The sequence below is a fragment of the Dipodomys ordii genome, unplaced genomic scaffold (genome assembly GCF_000151885.1).
Source record: "Dipodomys ordii isolate 6190 unplaced genomic scaffold, Dord_2.0 Scaffold30, whole genome shotgun sequence".
Taxonomy (NCBI): Eukaryota; Metazoa; Chordata; class Mammalia; order Rodentia; family Heteromyidae; genus Dipodomys; species Dipodomys ordii.
This window is the reverse complement of record NW_012267246.1, coordinates 14,939,939-14,964,481: the sequence shown is the minus strand read 5'-3', so window position 1 is coordinate 14,964,481 and position 24,543 is coordinate 14,939,939. Positions and strand designations below refer to the sequence as shown.

The 24,543-nt window shown below is 34.8% G+C and overlaps 1 protein-coding gene across 1 annotated transcript in view; it reads right to left on the bottom strand.

Moving 5' to 3' along the window:
• The window catches only part of Naaladl2 (N-acetylated alpha-linked acidic dipeptidase-like 2), a 902,864-nt gene that overhangs the window by 148,770 nt on the left and 729,551 nt on the right, over nt 1-24,543 (bottom strand). The window contains exon 10 of the mRNA XM_013016159.1: nt 17,692-17,787. Coding sequence (XP_012871613.1) covers nt 17,692-17,787 — 96 coding nt within the window. The remainder of the gene's footprint in view (nt 1-17,691; nt 17,788-24,543) is intronic.

Genomic DNA, 24,543 nt, shown 5'->3' with positions numbered 1-24,543 from the left:
GATCTGCTTTGAGAATCACAAAAGAGGGGGATGCAGTGGTGAGGCTAGGTTCTGGGTAGAGTTGAGGCCTTTCACCAATCAGTAGCTTTTTCCTGGGGTTGTTTTGTGAAAAAAACTCACAGAGCCCAGCCTGGAGCCGTTCTCAGGGTTTCTGATTTTCAATTGATTGTGGAGGCTGCTAGAGGGAGGGGCAGCCTCTGGCTCTGGTTACCCAGTGAGGAAAGCCACTCCAATGGCTGGCGCGTGAGCTGGGTTACTTTTCCCTGGATGGAGCTGAGTCTGGCAGGTCATTTCGCCGTTAAGTTCTTGTGACCTGCTAAATGACTCGTTTTATTCCAAGGCCTGGGTTGGAGCTGGCAGCTCCTCTGAGCTTTGTCGGTATCCAAGATGGAGATCACTGGTGCTGGGGGGGGGAGGGGTGGCCTTCCCTCCTCTGCTCCCTGAGAAGGAGTGAGGACGTCGGGCTTCTACTCACGCCGAGTCTTTGGATCCTGGGTCGTCTCTGGTCTGCACACTGCAGGGTGAAGATGTCCGCTCCTTGTCGGTTCTTGCTGGTGTTGAGTAAAATCCGCTCGCCTGCTGCTTCTGGCTCCTTCGTCCCGGCCTCTCTCTGTGAGCGCTCAGTTATGGCCCCGGCTACATTCTCCGCCGCGACCCTGCGGCGGCTGCTGGCAGGCGCTCAGATGTGTCTTTTTGCCTTGGCTTCCCCTCTCTTGTCTTACTCTCTGTCCTGTGATGGCACACTTGGTGTGATTCTCTGGCTTAGGACTGTTCACTGGAACTCTAAAACTGCTTTCTATGGGAGAGCTTGTTCAGATTCCAGCTTCTGCTCCGCCATCTTCCCGGAATTCTATTATTTATTTTCTATTCACATGTTTTTAATCTGGGAGAGTATCTATACTAAAACATTATATTTTACCATGATGTTATTAAACTAATATAATTTGCATTTTCTCTGATGAACATATGAATTCTATGTCTCTTATGTTCTGTCACCTTTTATTTATAATAATCCATGATTGTTCTCCATTGTGCATGGGTAGGTAATATAGATGAAAGTTAGTTCTCCTATTTGACTGAAAGTTTAAATGTGACCTGAAGATGTTCAATAAAGTCTATATTGTTATAGAATTGCAATAACTTCTTTTGTTTTTTTTTACCTTATAGTACTTTTTTATTAGTTCCTCAAGCCATCTGACATAAAATTACACTTAAAAAATGTTTGCTTACTAAACTTCTCATCAGTTCTGTTTCATGCATTTGCCATTTGGTCTGACATACTCAATTCTTTAGTATATCCACTCTGGCATGTCCATCCATCTGCAAACCTTGTCCTCATATATTCATTAGCACGGATTAGCCAGGAATATCTATCACTCCAAGTAGGTACAATAATTACTCGATCTCTTTTAGCTCCATTCCTTCCATCCACTTGGGCATTTGGAATGCCCAAAATACTTATTTTAAACACAAAATAAAGAATGAGCATAAGTATGGAGACAACACAGTTGAAAAAACACTAAAATGATAATTGCTCTCTACATTTAAAAATAGACTACTTTGGAGGTATTTATCATTATTCTTAATTAGGTGATTTGTTTAGATGGATTTGTTTTTATTCTTGGTGCTGGGAATTGATCCCAAAACCTTGTACATACTAGACAAACCCTCTACTACTGCACTCACTGTACTTCAATTCATCCCCAAATAATTCTTTGTGAAACTGGATGTGCCAGTAAGCCCAGATTCTTATGTTTATTCAAATTCTCTCAATGGTATATTTGAATTTGTGTAGATTTCTTGGATATAATGACACAAATTATTTTGAGAGTAAGGTCTTTTTAATTCAATTTTCCTAATTACTATATAAAAGGTACACAAATTTGGCACAGGTAGCTCAAACATATAATCCTAGCTACTTGCGAGGCCAGACCAAGCCCATAACACTCTTATCTCCCATTACCACCAAAGCACCAGACGTGGAGCTGTGGCTCAAGTGTTAGAGCACTAGTCTTGAGAAAAAAACCTCAAGGGCAGTTTCCAAGCCCTGACCTCAAACCCCAAGACTAGCGTGCACAAACACACACACACACACACTCTCACACACACACATATTGTACATAAACTTGGATTTTAGTATCTAATAATATTTGGTTAATTTAAGCTATCAGTTAAAGGAATAAGCTATTTCATGGCACACGAATGAAATGTAAACCATAAAGTCTTGGCATAATAATGACATTTTTAAAGACAAATTAAAATTAGAGTCACACAGTTTGATTTCCTAACTGAATCCCTAAAATCAGGAAATGTCCCAGAAATCAGAGATTCCTTTTCCTTATAGAATCTAAAACATCAAAATGAAATGAAGGCTGAACAATTTTGGTAAGAAAATGTGTGTCTTCTTCCTATACCTTGGCTGGGGAAATAGGTAATAAAAGAAAAAGAAAGGAATCACAAGCTCCATCTTTCCTTTCCATTACTATGAAATTATACCATTTCCTTGGGTCAGATAAATGTTTATATGGCCTATACATTCATTGACTTTTGGGAGTTGCCACTGAATGTATTTATGGAGGCTTCTTATGGTTCATGTATTTTATGTTTGTCTTCTATGCATTTGCATCTTTAAAATTATTTATATACCACACGTCTCTAATCCTTTATTCTTTCTATATCAAGCTTATCAGTAAAAATTGAAACTAATTTTGACTAAATTTCTTTAGGTTCCTAAATATACATATTTTCTCTTTTGACCTATGAATTTGTAAGAAACATTCATGTGAATATTGAATGTGAATACCTAACATAAAACATATACTCTGTTGTTATTAAAGTTCTTGATTACAGCCATTCTAACTGTGGTGAGGTGGTATCTCAATGTTGTTTTGATTAGCATTTCTTTTATGACTAGGAAGGTTGAGCATTTCTGAATGTGTCTATTGGCCATTCTTTCCTCTTCAGAGAAGTTTCTCTGTAAGTCTTTAGCCCACTTATTTATTGGGCATTTGTCCCTTTGAGGATTTGTTGTTGGGGGGATTTAATTTTTTGAGTTCCAGGTATATTTTAGATATAAGAGCCTTGTTCGTTGTATGGCTAGTGAAGATATTCTCCCAAACCATGGGCTTTCTATTGATTTTGCTAGCTATGTCCTTTGGCATGCAGAAGCTCTGCAATTTCATGCAATCCCATTTATCCAATTTTTTTTGATTTGTTGTGTTTCAGAGTCTCTATTAAGAAAATTTCTGCCTGTGACAAGGAGACCTAGGGTTTCTCCTATTCTGTCCTGTAATGCTTTCAGGGTGTCTGCTTTAACTCTGGAGTCTTTGATCTGTTTGGAGTTGATTCTGATGCAGGGTGATATATAAGGATCTAGATTTAGTTTTCTACAAGTGATTAACCAAGTTTTCCAGCACCATTTACTGAGATACTGCCTCACCCAGTTAGAATGACTATAATCAAGAATTCTGATAACCACAGATGCTGGAGGGGATGTGGAAAAAAGGGAACCCTACTGCATTGTTGGTGAGAGTGTAAACTTGTTCGACCACTTTGGAAAGTAGTATGGAGGTCCTCAAAAGACTCCACATAGAGCTACCTTATGACCCAGCAATCCCACTTTTGGGCATTTACCAAATGATCACAAACAAGACCATACTAAAGCTACCAGCACAACTATGTTTATTGCAGCATTATTTACCATAGCTAAGATATGGAACCAACCCAGATGCCCCTCAGTAGATGAATGGATCAAGAAAATGTGGTATATATACACAATGGAATTCTATGCCTCCATCAAAAAGAATGACATTGCTCCATTTGTTAGGAAATGGAAAGACTTGGAAAAAATTATATTAATTGAAATAAGCCCAGCCCAAAGAAACATAGGTCCCATGTTTTCCCTTATTTGCAATAACTAGTATATGTCTGAGACAAGCAGAAAAGGTCAGGTAAGTTGAGTTAGGCGAAATGAACCCCAAGATAGGGATTCAAATGGTTTTTCTATCTTGCTATTGTTTCTAACCTATTTATAAGATGATTTCTTTGTTGCTTTGTATGTCCCTTCCTCACATATAACTCCTGTTTTCACTGTATTTGATGTTGGTATAATTCAGGGAGGGTAAGGGAAAAAAACAAATTGTTTAAATAGGGATACAGGTGGACCCACTGCAAGAATGAGATATATATGACGTTATGTCGAAAAATGAACTTTACAACTTTGGTGCAGGAGAGGGGGGAGGAAGGGGCGGTGGGGGAGGGGTTGGGCGACCTGGAGATGGGAAGGGATGGGAAGGGGAAACAAAGGAGGAGGCAACAATGCTTGATAAGGAATGGACTCATTATCTTGCCCATGTAATTGTAACCCCTCTGTACAGTATTTTCAGAATAAAAAAATAAAAAAGAAATACACTCATTACCTTGCTCATGTAATTGTAACCCCTCTGTACAGTATTTTCACAATTAAAAAAATAAAACATGTACTCAAAGGATAAACCAATGCTAAAACCTTTTCTTGGTTTTGGACCATACACATAAAAATAAATCAAGCTTCACAATGTACTATGGTTTGGGTTCTGGAATGTTCTTCAAGAATAAATGTACTAAAGGTGTAGTCTTTTTCCCATGCTTTATCAGGAGGTGGTAGACCCTTGATCTAGGGCCCAGTGACATCTGTACTAGGCCTGTGTCTTCAAAGGTTATTTGGGGGCCTCCTCTTTCCATTCACTCTCCCCCCCTCAATTAAGATGCTCCTGCTCTGCCCTGCACTCCATGCCTCAAAAGCAATGGAGTTAGCTGTTCATGACAGAAATCTCCCAAAGCTGGGAGCTAACATAAACATTTCCTTCTTCTAAGCTGATGTGAGGGATTTTTACTCTAGGAATGCAATGGATCCAAACCACGAAGCTCTTATAAGCTTATAACTCGATCAGGACTTCAAGACAAATCACTAAGAATCATGCCACATTCAAATATTCACAAATGTGTCTCAGACTGGAAGAAGAAAAGTCAAATGGAAATATGAATGCATGCAGCCAGACAAGTTGGAATGTACTTAGAATGCGCAGTGTTTCAATGTCTTGTGCTTATTTCATTACATTGTGAATTAGGGATCATGCCTAAAATCCAAACCAATGTCAGAAAGAACAAATAATGTAAAATCCTTGGGTAATCAATGGAATGAATCAATGGAATGAACAGTATATGTGAAACATTTCCATCCTCAATAAGCATATTAGCTTTTGAAAGAAGATGGTCTTAAAATACTTTGTTTTTCTAACAGCCTTCATATTTTGAGTAAGAGCTACTACCGAAGAAACAGTTATTATATTGCTCAGTTAGTACTTGTGCTTCTGTAGCTCCTCACCTTAGTGAGGGGTCTTTAATCAGTGATTCCTCAAGAATCTAAGGGTCACCCACCTTTTTAAAGGTGGAGTGTGGTAACTGATGAGCTTTTGAGATCCAGGTTGGCAAATAGGTTTTTCTCATCTGTCAAATCCAATCAATTTGTAGTGGCATTATAAGGTGATATATCAAGGAGGACTCTGAATCTCAGGGTGAATATGCACAGTTGTCTACTAAAAGTCACACAGAGACATTTGCTTAATAAATACAGAGTGGTGATTTTAACCCTGCTTAAATCCAATTCATACTTCATAAAATGTAGAGAAGCCTTGAGAATTGCAATGAATCACACTCATTTTATGAATACTTTTCATAATGTAGTTTACTTAAAAAATTCCATCTCCTGATCCATTTCAAGTGGATTTAATAACTAGATTTATCAAAGTACTTGCAATCTGCAATCAGAAATGACTGTGTTATTAGCAATAGCTTTGGATTTTCCAACAGTCTTGTTCTTATTCCTTTGTGGACAATTATATGGCTTATAATCAGAGCAGATTTAAGGGTTGTTTTCTCAACACTTCTGCATCTCTGAAACTCACTTTTTTATAGTAGCTACAAATTAAAGATGAGAGGACCACAACTTCATCACTGAAATATATATATATATATATATATATATATAGTGTGTGTGTGTGTGTGTATGTGTGTGTGTGTGTGTGTGTGTGTGTGTGTGTGTGTGTCTTCTGGCTTATACAGGGTAAATTTCATCTGTTTCCTTCAGTGACTGGTTTTGGTAAAAACCCAGTCCACAATAACCATAGTTATATCTCTGATCAAAAAGAATGTTTCAAACCAGAGTCTGAAAGCATCTAAGACCATGAGGTGGAGGTTAGTTTTGCTGGGGACTTTCTAGAAATCAACACCATTATTATTTTGGTGAAAGTCACCAGGAGAAGGCCTGTTTTGAATTCAAAAATTCTGTACAGATATGATTCCAGCAACAGCTGTCATATGTTCTACTGTGAAGGAAATCTAGATAACATGCAAACATATGGTGGTTCTGAGCTGTGTTTGCTCCACTCCTGAACTGATATAGAGCTCCTGAACTCCGATATAGAGCCTTCAACTATTTTAGTCAATAGGATTCCTTTTTATTTATCTAGTGATAAAACACCATTACCCCCAAAAGCCTGGGATTTGTGTATTTTCCGTTACACCAACAGCAGGACTAAGTTTTAGTAAAATAAACAATAGCATCATCATTATAATTTGGAGCTCCTCAGAAAAAACAGATGTAGAAATGTAGAGATATAGATGTGTGTATATATATATATATGTGTGTGTGTATGTGTGTGTGTGTGAGTGTTCATGTGTGTGTATCCATCTATAGATATATAAACATTTGTGTATATATAGATAAACTATACATGATACATATTTTAAAATAGTAAAATAAATATTGTTTATCATAATCTTTTAACACAAATTTTGCTGATGTCTTTAAGTTTATGTGTCTATAAATAATAAATAGATGTAGTTAAAGATAAAATATATACCTCCTCAAATATGAATATGTGTACATTTGTACAAGAAGATTAGGTACACTGATAACCTGTACTATTCATTGGTTTTAGCATAGTATGTATTTAGTTGTGCCTTTTCACATATAGGAACCTCTTTGATTCTAATCGTTGAGGAGAATAGTAGGACTATCTTCAAGTCTTAAGTATCCAGATGGAAATTTATCATAACAGCTTACAAAAAGATTTCCCAGAAATTTTCTGGCATGTTGTGACATATTAAAATTTTTAAATAAGTAGACAGTACTTACAACAGTTAAATATTTTTATTATCTAGAAAGTACTTTCAACAGTAATGTTTGAAGGGATATTGGGCCTTACTGTTTTGTTAATCTCCTATGTATAGACAGTTCTGCTATTCGTCTGTGTAACTCTATAGCACTTTGAAAATGGTATTTTTTCCCATTTCCTTATGAATGGTAGAACATCATACTTTCTGATGGAGAAGTAGAACTCCATTGTGTGTGGAATGATTTCCTATTTTAGCTATGGTAAACAATGCTGAAATTAACATGGTTGTGCTGGTAGCTTTAGTGTGGCTTTGTTGGTGCTATTTTGGATAAATGCCCAGGGGTGGAATTGCTGGGTCATAGGGAATCTTTGTATTTAGTCTTTTGAGGAGCCTACATACTGCTTTCCAGAGTGTTTTAAGAAGTTTACATTCCCACCAGCAGAATAGATTTTCCTTTTGGCCACATCACCATCAACATTTGTTATTGTTAGTTTTCTTGATAATAGCCATTCTGACTGTGGTGGGGTGGAATCTCAATGTTTTGCTTTGCATTTCTTTTATGACCAGAGATGTTGAACATTTCTATTTATTTATTATTTAATTATTTATATTGTAAAAGTGATGGAGAGGTTACAGTTACATAAGTCAGGTAATAAATACATTTCTTTTTGTACAGTATCACCTCTTCCATCATTTTCTCCTAGCTTTTCCCTCTGGATCCTCTTCCTACAAATTGTATGGTTCATTTTCAGCATAGTGTCTAGTGAGTATCATTGACTTGTGCACCCTTTGTCCCACCATTTCTGTGCTTCTCCTCATCCTCCTCAAAACAGATAAACTTACATACAAGTAAAAGCTACAACAATATAAAAAAGAAGTGTCATAGGAGAAAAAAGGGCAAATGACAAAACCATGTTTCCATTTCTTTATGTGTCAATTGGACGTTTTTACTTCTGAGAACTCTCCCTTTAAGTCATTAGTCCATTTATTATTTTGGTTATTGATTCTTTGAGGGCTCATTTTTGAAGTCTAGGAATAATTTAGATGAGGCTTTTGTCTGGGGCATAGCTGGTAAAAATCTTCCATTCTGTGGGCTTTGTCTTGCTAGCTATGTCTTTTGCCATGCAGAAGGTTTTCAATTTGATGCAATCCTATTTATTCAGTTTCTTCGATTTGTTGTGATTCTGGATCTTAGGGAGTTTTAACTCATGCCTAGGAGCTGGAGGGTTTCCTCTACCTTAGTGAATATTTTCATGGCATCTAGCCTTACTGGCCTTTGAACCATTTTGAATTGATTCTGTTCTTCAGATTTCTGCATGTGTACAGGCAATTTTACCATTCTACCATTTGCTGAAGTGCGGTCATCCTTCCAAGTTGTGTTTTTTGGCTCTCTCTCATTTTAAAAAAATATTGTGGAAATATTGTACAGATGGATTACAATTACATAAGATATGTAATGAGTACATTTCTTATCAAGCATTGTTGCCTCCTCCTTTGTTTCCCCGTACCATCCCTTCCTATCTCCCCCTGCCCTCCCCCCACCTTCCGCCTGGTTCTCTTATCAAATATTAGTTAGTTATATATCTGTGGGTTAATTTCTGAGTCTTCTATTCTGTTTCATTGGTACTGAGGCCTATTTTGTGTAAATACTAAGTTGATTTTATTAATATGACTTTGTAATAGAGTTTGAATTATACTAAGCAAAGTAAACCAGACCCAAAGAAATATAGATTGCATCGTTTCACTAGAACATGCTTATAAATCTACAAGTAAACACACTGGGTGGTACAAAAACAAAAAAATACACTAGGACATGATAAGTTACACAGGTCTCTAGGCTTTCACACAGTGAGACCAAAGGAGGATATTTTTAGGAGAGGATCACTAAGGCTCAAGAGCTATTTGTATAAGGCCATATAAAATAGTATTTACCAAAATGAGCTCCAAGAAATGGAAAAAGAAGCTTTTTTATTTCTTTGTTGCTGTTTTTGTTTTCTTTACCTTTTGTCTTGTGTGTCAGTTTATCTTTTTGAGGGAGGGTAAGAGTGGTACAGAGAAAGGGTGGGGCAAAGGGTGAACAAATGCAGCAATGATAATAAATATTATATTGAAAATGATTTATAAATGTGTGGGTGGGAAGGGAAAAACAAAGAGAGCAAGGGAAGGAGTGATATTGTTTAAAAAGAAATGTACTAGTTACCTAATTTATGTAACTGTAACCTCTCCTTTACAATTATATATATATAAAGAAACTGTGTATTAAAGTTATTTTTAAGGTAAAAGTTGAAAAAAAGGAAAATGGCATTTTTTCAAGAATGATATGTAAAGTTAGTATCTAATTCAAATGATGGAGAAAAATGCAGAAATCAACACAGAAATTCACTTTCAAGTTCTTGATATACCCTTAAAAGTAACAAGACTTTTTTTTGGAATATAGAAAATTCAATTATCACCAAAAATATGACATTATGGAATGAGGTTTCTGTTTCTGAACTAGATGTGAAAACCTTCTGAAATGTTTATTGCATCTTAAAAATTGTCATATTATTTATAGTCGCATATATTTACAGCTATCATAAAGTCCTGTTGTGATTTATATTATGATTACATTAATTCTGTGTTACAAAGAACATTGAAAATACATTATTTTGAATATATGAATGGAGAAAATGGATGCTTGTATACTAATAGTCTTTCTGTTTTTCTTATGTTCAGATGAAATGACTTCTTAAATATACTGAGACCTTAAATAAATATATATGGAAAGGATCAACTTCTTTTTAAAAAGTGAGTCAAATTTTGAGAATTTAACATTCTGCAACATTGAGTATTAAAAAGGAAAAGAGAAGCAAAAGACAGGCCTTTTGAAACTGTTTTTGTGCAATAGATTAAAAAACACAATAAATCAATTTTCTCTGGACAAGAGAAAATATAGTCACAATACCATCTCCAATTTCAGTAAATGGATACAATGGTTTAATTATATATTTATGAAGAAAATGCATACCTGCAATATTTCCTTTTCAAAGCAGAGGCTTGGTTTTTAATATACTATCATCTCCCATGAGTAGCTCCAACTAGCATTTTTTATTACAACAAACAATCTTTGCATTGAAAATTTATACTTGGGATATTTTCTGTTTGAGCTTATGTTATGAAAACCTACACAGTAGTCCCTGCAGAGACATTTTGCTTCTACAGTAATTTAATATAGTAGGGGAAAACAGCATTTTTAAAAAACAGAACCTTTAAATCTATAGCTTCAGAATAACCTCAAATGTAACACATGTAGAATTTTAAAAAAATCCCTAATCTTCCTTTCCTAAATAAAATACATTTTTATACTTTATCCCAACAATTCATCCTCAGCATTAGAGATTACAGGAAGGTACTCTAATTTGCTCACTCAGATTAAAAGTGATACCAGGTTTGTATATATTTAGCGACCTATATCAGAAATTCTAATAGCCTCACGAACAAAACATGCTTTGAAACTTACTAAACAGAAATGAAAGGTTTGGCTAGGTATGGTGATACATGCCTCCAATTTCAGCACTTGGGAGGGATGAAAGGTTTGGCTAGGTCTGCTGATTCATGTCCTAAATCACCACACTGGAGAGGTCAATACAGGAGGACTGCAAGTTCCAGGTCAGCTTTTGCTAAGTAACAGAAACATAGCAAGAGGATGGGGATGAGTGCCTTTCTCTTCATCCTACATGCGACTGCTGAGCTGGTTTTCAAAGCTATGGTTTAGAATGGCAACTCAAAAGAAAGCAAACAATTCTATAATTCCATCTGCCTCTCTATTCCCTAGAATTCTCTATTGGGAAATCATTAGATTATTTAAGCTCTTATTATTATGGGTTAAGCATCTTAAGAACATTATAACAACAGGAATATTTTTATAGGAAAATGTTAAGCAATTGAAGATTTATATTTCAAAACTCATATTTAGACTACTATGTGAGCAAATGGCATCACATAATTTAATACATGTTCAAATGCAATAAATATTAATGAAATGAATATTAATGAAATAGTTGGAAATTCATGCACATCACTATAGAAATTAATTACATTTATATCTACAAATTAAAGGCAAGTATTGTAGAATTGAAATTGTATAATATGTGCTAACTTTGATTTCTAGGCTTTACCCAAATACTGCCTTACAATGAAATTGAAGGTTGTTTGACTCTCTTTGTATACATAACAGGTATAAATATTAATGTTCCAACTAAGTCCTCTTTGTGATACTGTTCTCACAAATAGCTTTAATAAAAGATACTGCTTAGAAATGATATTAAAAAGGGGAAATAGGGTTATTTTAAAGAACAATATTTTTGAAAGCTCTAATATTAAATCTGAAACCAATTAAGAAGAAAGATTTTTTTTGCTTAAATAAGATGGAAAAACAATGGGAGAACTAAGATACTGATATTTCTTGAGGAAGCTCACAAACAGAATTAAGTCATTGGCTGATTTCCATAGTATCACATACATGATCCTTTCTGCCCTGATAAAGATACCATTCATATACTGACATATTTATATATGACCTAGAAGTTTGAGAAATCAAATGAAGTATATCATCAAGCCAGTGCTACAGAATTTGAGGAAACAAGTGGAATATACACATCAATCCAGTATTAATATCTTAGCTATCCTCTGGTACTATGTACCTTCTTCATTCACATTTGATTTTAAATTATTCTAAGCCTACCTATAATCTTTGATTTTGTTTCATTTTCCCAGAATTCTATAGCCATCATTAAATTAATTTATATTAATTAATGAATTTATTTGAAGAGCCTCATAATATTCTCTTCTTACATGCACCATTCTCTCGATGAGTGTCTATCCATCCATACCAATCATCTTCTCACGGGTCTTATTTCTTTATCATCTCTATAGAAAGGTTAGGTGACTCAGCATTGATGATGATGTTACATTACCATCTGCTGCTCTTTGGAGCAGCCCCTAGCTTACATGATCTCTATGTGGTGTCACTGAGAAATTGATATTCCAATCTGAATATTTTGACTTAAATCTATATGTGAAGGATGACTACTACTACATATAATGCTGCATTTATAGACCCTATGCACAAAAAAATTCTCAGCACCTGATTCATGCATCAGAACACCTTGATGTGCCTGCCGAGATGTCTGATGGTACTCCTAACCTCAAGTCAAATGTCAACCTCATCACTTTCTCCAAATCGACCGATTTTGAGAAATAACCAACAATAATACAGACTTTGTTTAAAAAATAGAACCAGTTATTCTCAATGGGTAATTGAAATAGAGTGAAGGTAACCTGCTTCATGCCTCAAATCTTGCAGGATCTATTATTTCATGGCAAAGTTGTCTCTCAAAGCTGTCATTATTTTTCCATCATTGCTTTCCACACACTGTCACCACAACCTGATCTTTAAGACACTTGCTGGGACACCTCATTGACATTCAGACAAAATTGAATGACTTAAATTTCTCAAATGTCACCTCTCTGGTGACATATTTCAAGCCTTTTTTCCTCCCATATGTTTACTGAAGATTACTAAAAGCATTCTGTCCTGGGTCTTTTCTTCTCTTGTTTTGTTCCTTCTATACTTTGCCTACATTCCTATCATCTTTTGCAGATTATTATATTAAAAGATTTTCTGTGCTTGATTATTGCTTTGAAGTAGCTCCTGTGTATTCATTGTCATTATATTTCAAGTGTTGTTGCTCCATGCTTGGCTTAGAGTAGACAACTAGGAATGCTTACCAGACTAAAAACAATTTATGAGCTAAGTGCCGAAGATTTAGCAATATAACTAAGAAAATTCCTGGGTGTAAGAGGAGAAATAAGGTTATTTCAAAACATGAATCCATGGTGATTTTTATTCACTTATTAAAGGATAAGCAGCTAGGATTTATACTGGTATTTAATTCATGTTTAGTCTTTGAAGGAATTTGTTTGGCTTCTACAATAATTCAAAAAACCAAATGCTGTTTTTAAGGCAATTACAGAGGATAAGAAAAATATCTCCACATCCATTCATCACGTGTCGCCCTTTAGCAAGTTTGACAGAGCACCACCTGGCTGTCATGGAAACCATGATGGATTACACCTTTTGATATCAATATTGAGCCTCATTCATTAATTTCTGAGGTTCCATGCTTTATATCAAAAAGACAAATGCCAAGAATAATTCAAACTTTTCAAACAAACAACAACAAAATCTACAGGACAACTTTGATGACCTATTTTCAAGGACTCACAGCTCATGTAATATAAATGAGCATGGTTTAATTAAAAATACAATTGAAAATCAACAAAACACTCTAACTAGCTTTATAATATGTACAAATGAAACCAAAATTAGACACATAATCACACTTGTGATTTATAACAAAGATCTCAAAGACAAATAATCACTTGGAAAGAAAAGTAAAATTTTGGTGATACTAAATATCAAATTTTAATCCAGTACTAATCATGTTTCATAACTTTATAAAAAGTATTCTTACATTTCATACCATTTCATCGTAATTGGTAGATAAGAAGCTATACCTAGTCGAGGTCTTGTTCAGGTGTGTGTGTGTATATGTGTGTGTGTGTGTGTGTGTGTGAGAGAGAGAGAGAGACAGAGACAGAGAGAGAAGACAGAGAGAGATGAGAGAGAGAGGAGAGAGAGACAGAGACAGAGAGTCAGAGACAGAGACAGGGGGATCAGATTCTGAACTCATGTCCTCATACCTGTTAGGAAGGCATTCTATTAATTGAGTCACACTTCTTGTCTCTTTTTCCATGTTATTTGAATGTAGAGTTTTTTCTTTATACCTTTACTAGTTTGGGCTACAAATTCTCCATATCACTGGAGATCATAAGCACATACTATCATGCTCACTGGTTGAGATTGAGTCTCATGAATATATTTTGCCCAAGCTTATAAGAAAACATAATTCTTTGATCAATTTTGCCCCTCAATTAGCTGGGAGGAAGTTTTGAGTGACTGCTGGATTTTCAACTTCAAAGTCGTTTCATTTCTAAAATAATCTTACTACTATGCAAATAGGAGTGTAATAATACATAATATGTGGTTGTAATATTGCTATTATCCTTAGTGGAACAAAATATTCTGAAAGCTTCTTAAGTCTATAATTCATTTGTATACATGTGTTGTATTTTCAAAATTTAATTAGTTTTGTTTGCACAGCTACTTTATATATGTGTATAAATACATGTGTTGCATAAAATAAAATACAAATTCAGAAAATTCACATTAAAATGTACTTAGAATAACTAAGCTCTAGAAAGTAGTTCTAATATTGTTACTAACAATATGTAATTGCATAAATATTTTATTTGTAGAGAAAATTTACCCATTATGTATTTGAAATGATAGATTGATTGCTAGTGAGAATGGTTATTATGCAAGAATTCATTTTGGCATAAAACTAAAATCTTTTACTGGAAATTATGATAACAAGCCAGAACCTAAATTCATGCACTCTTCTTCATAATTCATAATCATTTACACTATTCAACACTATCTATTATTTGTTTTTATGTATTTATTTATGCTGGTGCTACAGCTTGAACCAGGGCTTGTATTCTCATTGTCTTTTCTCTCATGGTTTATGCTCTACCACTTGAGATACATCCTCCAATCTGGACTCATCTATGTTTACGAGGTGGTTTTGTTTTGTTGCTGATAAAAATAATAGCATTAAGATCAAGTCAAAATGCTTTTTGTACATATTATCCGTTCTACTAGTATGAATACAACTAAACTGCGAAGCAGAAGAACCTCGGCCTATTTCTGCAACATGAGTTCAAGGAAATTTGATGAGTTAATATTGCTGAGTGCACATTTCTCATAGAACTCTTGCTTTTGCATTTAAGTCTTCAATTTCTCACACACAGAATTTTCCCCAACATCTGTTTAATGAGTTAATAAAATATATGTTAACATATTGAAACAGAGGTGTAACCGATGTTAACAGATATGTCTTCTTTCTAATGATACCCTGTCTTCTGTTTGTTTTCCACCAAGTATTGACCTGTTTTGACCTGTTTTATGAGTCCAGGCTACTTTCTATTCTTCTTGAATAATTAGTGCTTTACAGCATGCTCTCAGGAAATTATTTCATACATGTGGTCAAGAACTTGGGTACTGAGAATCAGTGTGGGTTTGTGTCTCTACAATAACTTTTTCCTGTTTAGAGATTTCATGTTCTATACACCATAATCTTATTACATATCTAATGTCCTCATGATCTTAAATTGCCTCCCCTACAAAAATCCCTCCCTTTTTTTAAAAAAAGAAACCAGTAACATAGTTTTATTATCATCATTATTAGGCACAGTTGTCTGTATTATATTTTTAATTTAATTTTATTGTCAAGGTGATGTATAGAGGAGTTACAGTTATATATGTACGGTAATGAGATTTTTTAGTGAAAGAAAAACAGGAAAAATGAAGAAAAGATTATGACTGTATTATCTTATAATTTTCTAGTTCATTGATTTAAAATAATATACAAAATCTGGGCACTAGCAGCTCATATCTGTAGTCCTAGCTCCCAGGAGGCTGAGATCTGAGGATCATAGTTTGTAGCCAGCTGAAGCAAGAAAGTTCATGAAACTTTTATTTGAAATAACCTCCAAAATAGCTGGAAGTGAAGCTATACCTCAAGTGGTAGAGTGCGAATCTTGCGAAGAAGAGCTATAAGGGACAGGTCCTAGGCCCTGAATTCAAGTCCCATTCAGGCTACCTCAATTAAATGAATACCAATTTTACATACCCAGAATACTTGATTGAATCTATACAGATTCAAGTTTATGTATATTTTCAACCAAATATGTAATATAGCTATTCATTCAGATATATTTATACATTTTTGTTAGATATGTGTTTATATGTGTATATATAATCTCTAAGCATTAGGAATGAGGATAATATTTTAAATACTAAGGAAGTATTTAGTGCCCACTTCTATCTTATTAAATATAAAGAATAATGGACAAAGGATAGATATACTAAAAACTAAATCAATGATCTGGGATGGACTGCAAAGAAAAATTAAAGAATCATAGTTAAGACCAAGGTATTTTGAGATTAAAAGAATTCTAAATTAAACATAATTCTAATGCAAATTATTTTAAGGATACAGTAACAATATAAATTCACAAAGTTCTTAAATGTCAGAGATGAATAAAGTTTCTAAAACATGTATCATGAACTCATTCTGTTGCTTCTCAGTGAGCTTCTTACCATACATACTTTCTTTTATATTAAACAAGAAAAAGAAGCTGTAAAACTTGATTGAGATGTGAGGATGATTAAATCTTTCAAATATTCATAGGTAAATATAGATTATTTTAAAGAAACTAAAATGATGATAGTCTAAATTCTATTCTCAAAAGACAGGTTTTGACAGGTTTTGTATCAATAACTGGTAAATATAAACATTCATATATATCATATAATGTCAAGAATGTTAAATTTATTTACTTCATGGTGTGAAACATATTTTTCACATTATAAACTTATGACTAAAGAAATACTATAACAATGTAAGTATTCCACCATAGAATAAAAACGTCCTATAATAGGTCCAACCTTGTTCATTATTACAAAACAGCTATTTTTTTTGCCAGTCCTGGGGCTTGAACTCTGGGCCTAAAGCTGCCCCTGACCTACTTTTGCCCAAGGCAAACACTTTACCACTTGAGCCACAGCACTTCCAGTTTTTTGAGTAGTTTATTGGAGATAAGAGTCTCATAGAGTTTTCTGCCAGGGCTGGCTTTGAACAAATATCCTCAGATCTTAGCCCCCTGAGTAGCTGGATTATAGGAATGAGCCACTGGTCCTCAAGAAAATCTTTTCTTTTCTTTTTTTTTGGGGGGGGTCTGGTTGTGGGGGCCTGAACTCTTGCCCTGGGCGCTGTCCCTCAGCTCTTCAGTTCAAGGCTAGCACTCTACCACTTGAACCACAGCACCACTTCTGGCTTTTTTTTTCTTCTGCTTATGTGGTGCTGAGGAATCGAACCCAGGGCCTTATGCATGCAAGACAAGCGCTCTACCACTGAGCCACCTTCCCAGCCCAAACCTCTTCTTTCTTTATCACAACTAAAAAATATTATAAATGAACAAATATCTCAATTATTTGGAAAGAGTAATGCAAAGATCCATTTGTCGTGATGATTAAAGCATAAAATTGTATCTACAAATATAATGCAAACATACTTTCAGGCTAAAAGGAAATCTTTATAGTTTTACTGTGGATAGATGCTTAAGATAATACACCAGGGTGATGATATCTAGGAGCTTGAATAGAGGTTTTTCTAAACGTTTGTTTATCATCTTTACTTTTTGGAAAACAATATGATGCCACAAAATCCTTTCTAATATATTTCACAAATTCAAAATTTAAGATTCTTCTTGGGTGGTTATTTTACTTCCTTAATTTACCAAAACCAAACAAAGTAAAACTAACCACAACTTTCCCAATACTATTCAAAATTACATCCTTCTACTTACCTTGGCAATTGTTGTATGAAAGTTGAAAAAAGGATCTGTTTCTTCAATTTTTGTTGCAGGCTTAGGAAAAATGGCCTCAGAGAGAAAACTTGGACCCTGTGGCAAATCAAAAAGGAAACAATCAGACTCCTTATCGATTTTACTCTTCAAGTGTTATTGGATTTTCTTTAAAGATTCAAAGAACTCTAAATTGCTTTAAGGTTTTTGTGGATTGTTGAATTTCATTCTACTGATCTAATTACCTATCACAAAATATTTGAATTAAAATGAGGAATATTCTATAGTTTTTGACATAAGATATATTTACAAAATTATGTTTTCTTAGAAGTCGTATTTTTTCCATCTCCCCTCTTGCTCCTTTCAGTAAAGACTTGTATATGAATATCTTGACTACAATATCAATCTCTTCTCCATTTTATATATTCTATATCTTAAGTCTGGTAGAATATTTTGGATAAATATGATTATCTAGAAAAATCTCAATAAAGTGTGTATGACATTTTTAACATCATCATACTAACTTCAAATCTGTAAGACATATATGGGGGTAGAAATTCTACATGTTCTCATGGGTTGCCAATCGAGACATAATACATAGTATCAGAACCTTAGTATTAGATAGTTGAAATAAATCAGAGATAATCTAATCCATTTCTGACAGATGTAGTAAAGTTTCAAGATGTAAAAAGCATGAATGCTAACAAGATTATAACATAAATCAATAATTTTGGAGTTTTCACCATCATCAGCATAAAGGATATTGTTTATATTATAAATATAGCATTCACTTGAAAACCTCTAGGTTGTATGTACAGAAAACCATTCTCTAGGGACAGGATACATGTGGGTAGAAAGATGATAGATTTATAAATAGATGGGTGGATAATATCTCTGAAGACTATTGTGAGAAAGGAGATGTTGAAGTACTCTGCATCAAAAAGGACTTCAAATGAATAATTAAACTGTATTTTATTCGATATTAGAGACACTCAGTAGCAGAACAGATAACTTTGGAATATATCAGTCAGTGTTGAAGAGAAAAATTCTGGAATTTTAGATTTGGAAGTAATTGATGAGGATTAAAACCAACATAACTTTATTACCATATATTAAACAATTCTGCACAATTTATACTCCCTACTCTCTACTAATACTGAGATAAATCCAAAGTAACATCTGTGACTAGTGCAGCACAGTTTCATTTTAAATAATAGGACCATGAGTCAGCAAATGACAACAGTACCTACTGCTACTAGATGTTCATAAAAATATAGTTCTTGTTCTTCTTCCCATTTCTCCTCACAATTGATAACACGTTTGTGAGAAAGTCTGCCCAGTGTTAATGACAACTTTGCGGACTTGCCATGAAATATATATGGTCCAGACTTAACATTTTGAAGTATTTCAAATTAACTAACTGAAATTGTTCATATAAGAAAGCAAAATATTTTGATTGGAGGGATTATGAATGAGGAAAATCCACTCTGCAGCTCTTAACTCCCTAAATGGCAGTCAATGCACCTACCTAGAATTAATGGGATAATGGTGGTGCATCCACAACCCAGGGCTGGACCCCAGTGCTTCCATTCCACATGTATCACCTAATTTAATCACATGGGCACCCACAGAGTACCTTCTCTTTAAAAATGAAAAACAGTGAGCTGTTGTTTTGTACGTTTGTTTGTGCCAGTACTGGTGATTGAATTCAGGACCTGGGCACTATCCCTTAGTTTTTTCTCTGAAAGTTGGCACATTATTACTTGAGCTGCAGCTCTTCTTCTGAACTTCTGCTGGTAGTTGGAGAAAATGTTCACAAAATTTCCTGCCCAGGCTAGATTTGAACCTCAGTTCTCTGTTCTCAGCCTCCAGAGTAGCTAGAACTAAAGACACGACTCACCAGCACCAGTCTAAAACCAATAAGTTTTAAGTGCTGTTTCAAGACCACACCATTATTGGCTGTGAAAGCCAGGTTTATGTAACTGCATAACTCACACTTTTCTTTCTATTCCATGCTTGCTACACATGGCTAATGTTTCTTGAGCCCCAGCAAGAATCAGCATGTATAAGTTAGTAAGGATGACTGCTTTAGCTTTTGTCCCAGTTTCCTCCAAACCTTCCTCTACTTTCCTTAGCAGCACAAGCACTAAGTACAATTTAAAGTATAAAATCAAAGACCCCCTGCTTAGACTCACTAAAACTGAAACTAGGAAGTCTCATGTGGGCTTCAATCATTGCAGAATTCTCCTCTCTGCAATCAGAAAATCCCCAGATCAGTAATTAAACTCAATCTATGAAATTCAAACACTTGCAACCTTTGAATGACACTGACATTAATACTTTGCTGGACTCAAGAAAAGGTAATTCTGGCTATGATCTTTGAAACATAATATTCACATCACAATTCAGTAGGGAAAAATTCTTAGATAAGGTGGACTTTAAAGAAAGTAGAATCACACATGCGCCCAATGTAAAACACAATTAGTACACTGTTTTCTGAATGTACTCCTTTTATATCTTAATTATATTTTTTTCAGATTTTAGGAAATTCCCTAGGATTAGCTTTATTGAAAATATTCAAAGTACCTATTTAAAGTCTCCTGTTTATTTAGTTGCCAAATCTTAGGCATGGGGACTGCACTTAGATTTTTAATTCAACTCAGATACACAAAGTAAAGCATGGATTGCTTAAGTAACTAAATGCTTTTACAAATATGCACAGTTTCTAGAAATTCAACACTAGAAATCAGCTATGCATCTAGACACAATTCGCTCATATCTGTCATTCTGGCTACTCAGAAAGTTGAGAGCTGAGGATCAAGGTTCAAAGGCAGACCAGGCAGAAAAATCTGAGACTGATATCCACAACTAACCTGCAAAATATTGGATGTGGAGCTGTGGCTTACGTTGGGCCTGAGTTGAAAAGGCTAAGGCCAGATTTCAGATCCCATGTTCAAGCCCCAGTACTGACACAGAAAGAAATAAGCTAAGCTTGTGTGTATTTGCACACATTTTCATGTTCCTGTACTGTGGACAGTTCAACCTTGTCTACCTGGCTCTAATTCCTCACTTGAGAATGAGAAGAATGGTCTGAGATCTTAGTATGGTTATAACCTTACCTTTGATCCATCTACCTCATGATTATATTCCTAATCATATGAACTTTGAGAGATTTTTATCACTACTATTTAATTTTACTTCTTTAAATTTTATTTATTTTGTGTGTGTGCACAGGTGTGTGTGTGCACAGGTGTGTGTGTGTGTGTGTGTGTGTGTGTGTGTGTCAGTCATGGTGCCTAAACGCTGGGCCTGGGCGCTGTCCCTCAGCTCTTCAGCTCAAGTCTAGTGCTCCATTACTTGAACCACAGCGCCACTTCCAGCTTTTTTTGCAAATATGGTACTGGGGAATTGAACCCAAGGCCTCATGTATGCAAGGCAAGCTCTCTACTACCTAGCCACCTTCCCTGTCCATTTTATCTTACTTTTTTTGTGTAGGTCCTGGAGTTTGAACTCAGGGCCAGGGCACTGTCTCTGAACATTTTGTGCCCAAGGCTAGCACTTTAATACATGAGCCACAGTTCCACTTGCTGCTTGTTTTGGGGTAGATGGGTGAGGGGTACTTAATTGAAGGTAAGTCTCATAGATTTTACTACCCCAGCTTTCTTGAAACCACTATCCCCATATCTCCTGCCCCTGAATATCTAGGATTACAAGTGTGAGCCACCAGCAGGTCAGGAGCAAACAACAGCACATGCTCAGGAGAATACAGGGACTACATTTCTTAGAGATGACACCTGTAATCCCAACTAATCAGGAAGCAGGTAAAGTTATGGAGACTGTTTCACAAACAGGCCCAGTATAGTGCTACAAACCTGTGTGCCTAGATTCTCAGGAAGTGAAGTAATAGGATTGTGTTTGAGACCAGCCTAGACAAAAATGAGCTGAAAGCAAAATGTCTGACTTGGTGACTCAAGTGGCAGCATGCACAATGTGCCAGCACAAAAAAGCAAAATAATAATAATAAGATCACTAATTAACATATATAAATGCAACAAGTAAGCATAGAATATATACACTAATGTTAAATGCAAATATTTCCATATTGATTTGAATATTTTAGATATTTATTTCATATACCTTATTAAAATATACTCTTTGGTACCTATAAATGTGCAATGTATTATACTATTCTATAATATTACAAATATTCATAAATGAATAAATAACTATTCATAAATGCATATTACTAATAATGATTCAATATATAACAGTATTTATAGACTATGTGGTATATGACACATTAAATTGTCTGTGCCTAAATTTTCTCACTTATTTGTAGAATGAGTATAGGTTTTCTTTCCATAAAGTCATCACAAGATTTATTAGTTAATGCATACAACATTCTTTTTTAATTATCTCTAAGTAGTTGTACAAATGAGTTTCAGTTCAACATGTCAGTTTGTCAGGACTATGCACATTGATCAACATCACTCTTTTCATCATTCTCTCCTCCCAGTCTATCTCAACCCAACCCATGCCCTTCAAATCTTTAATTCAATTTTTAGAAATATCTATCCATACAACTCTGTCAAAGAGTTATTATTTTTCTAATGCTGTCAAAGAATTATTATTTTTTTCTCTTTTCTTTTCTTTTTTTTTTGTCAGTCGTGGGGCCTGAACTCTGGGACTGAGCGCTGTCCCTCAGCTCTTCAGCTGTAGACTAGCCCTCTACCAATTGAGCCTCAGCCCCACTTCCAGGTTTTTCTGCTTATGTGGTGCTGAGGAATCGAATCAAGGGCCTCATGCATGCAAGGCAAGCACTCTACCACTGAGCCACCTTCCCAGCCCCCAAGAATTTATTATTTTTCTAAGTTCATAGATGAAAGAAACAAGCTGATGAGGGAGAAGAAATTTACCTAAAGAAACACATTTACCCATTGGTAATCTGCACAGAGCTCATTAACTGATCTTGAGCCCATTGATTATCAAATACCAGTTAATGAAGTACTACCATACGTGGGCCTATAACAGCCTAAGAATACAAGGACAATGCAGATTCCTTTATAAAACTAAATATAACCTAAGCAAAGGGTTATCCAATACCCTGACATTAGAGTATTGTTTTTATAAATTGTGTTGAGAATGGATTGTGATTTTTTTTTAATTCTCTTTGTCTGAATGACCTTATATTTAAGGTTAAAAATTGGTACTTTAGGTTGGTCTCTGAATTTTATTTTATAATTCATTTCAATTGTCCTAGGAGATTAAAATCTGAAAAGTACTTATTAAATCCTTTCAGGCTTCTCATCATGCAAGTTTCAGAGATAAAAAATTGATTTTTAGTGAATTTATTAAAAATTCTGCACACTCTGTGTCAGAAGTGAATTTGTCTAAACATTCAAGCTCACAATCTAGGATCCAGCTCCACCATTCGATGGCTTCAGAAATACAGCCTTACAAGGTTAGTGGGCAATTTCATGACTTCAAAATAATAAAAAATAAACAGAACACTTACCAAATACTAGAGAAATAATAGCTACAAATGTCAAGATAATACGGACTCTATGATTGGTTGGTGGATTAACAGATTTTTCAATATATATGCTAAATACTACTTAGCAGAAGGTCATCCTCTCCCAACACTTAAGGATAATCTGGTTGCAAAAGAGACCTTGTAATTTAATGCAGACTTCCTAAACCTTTTAAGCAAAAGTACCATTTAATAATAAAAATTAAATATTCTGATTGTTTCAAAGATTCTTGCATACCTGCTTTGTGTGAGAAGATTACAGAGAGAGTATACGTGGGTGTAGAAAATTCTGAAAGAACCACTGGTGCACAAAAGACATGCATCTTAACAGATATTCCACACAGTAGACAGAATATCCATACAAAGACAGATCTTAATTGCAGGATATGATACTACCTCACTCTAAGAAACAGATGGTAAAACATAATTTTACATTATGAATAATGGCTAATAGTACCACCATACTAGCTTGGCTAATTTTTATTTAATTGCTATGAAAATAGTATTATCTCTATTATATAAATAAACTGAGGCAAAATTATTTTAAATCTCTTGACATAGCAGTGAAGAAGCTGAAGCTGTACAGCAAGAGGAAGTATCTGTGCTTTTTCAAAATTTCAAAATACATCCTTTAGAACATATAGCATGTAAGTTATCATACAGTATAAGATTTACTTATACATTGTGTGTGTGTGTGTGTGTGTGCGCGTGTGTTGTGTGTGTGTGTGTGTGTGTGTGTGTTGTATGCTGAGGCATGAACTCATTCAGCATTTTTACTCAAAGCTAGCACTCTACAATTTGAGTCACACTTATACCTCCATTTCCAATTCTTTGCTGGTTAACTTGTAGTTTCATGGACTTTCCTGCCTAGTTTAGTTCTGAACCATGGCACTCAGATCTCAAACTCCTAAGTAGGTAGGAGTACAGTTATGAGCCACTCAGCTTCCAACACTTATTCATGTTTGATAATCTTTCAGGGAAGCAAAATGTGTAATCTATGTTTGTGTCATCTAAATTTCATACATGATTATAATATATTACTTTGGGTAAAGAAATTCTTTTCTTGCCTTGATCTTATGTCTTTGTCAATAATTTTCTATCTAAGCAGAAAATACTATGCCATACTTCAGTTTTTCAGCCAGAATATACGAAATTTTAACTCCTCCAAAGATTGTGGATTTTGCACACAAATCCTGAAATAGAAGATGCAAATCTAAATCCCCACTGTCCAGAAAACGAAGTAGGGAGGCCTGTAACCTCCAGTGAATGAGAGATTAGCTGAGTGCCATTTTCTCTTCAAGTTCCTCCATTCTTTGGTGACTTGC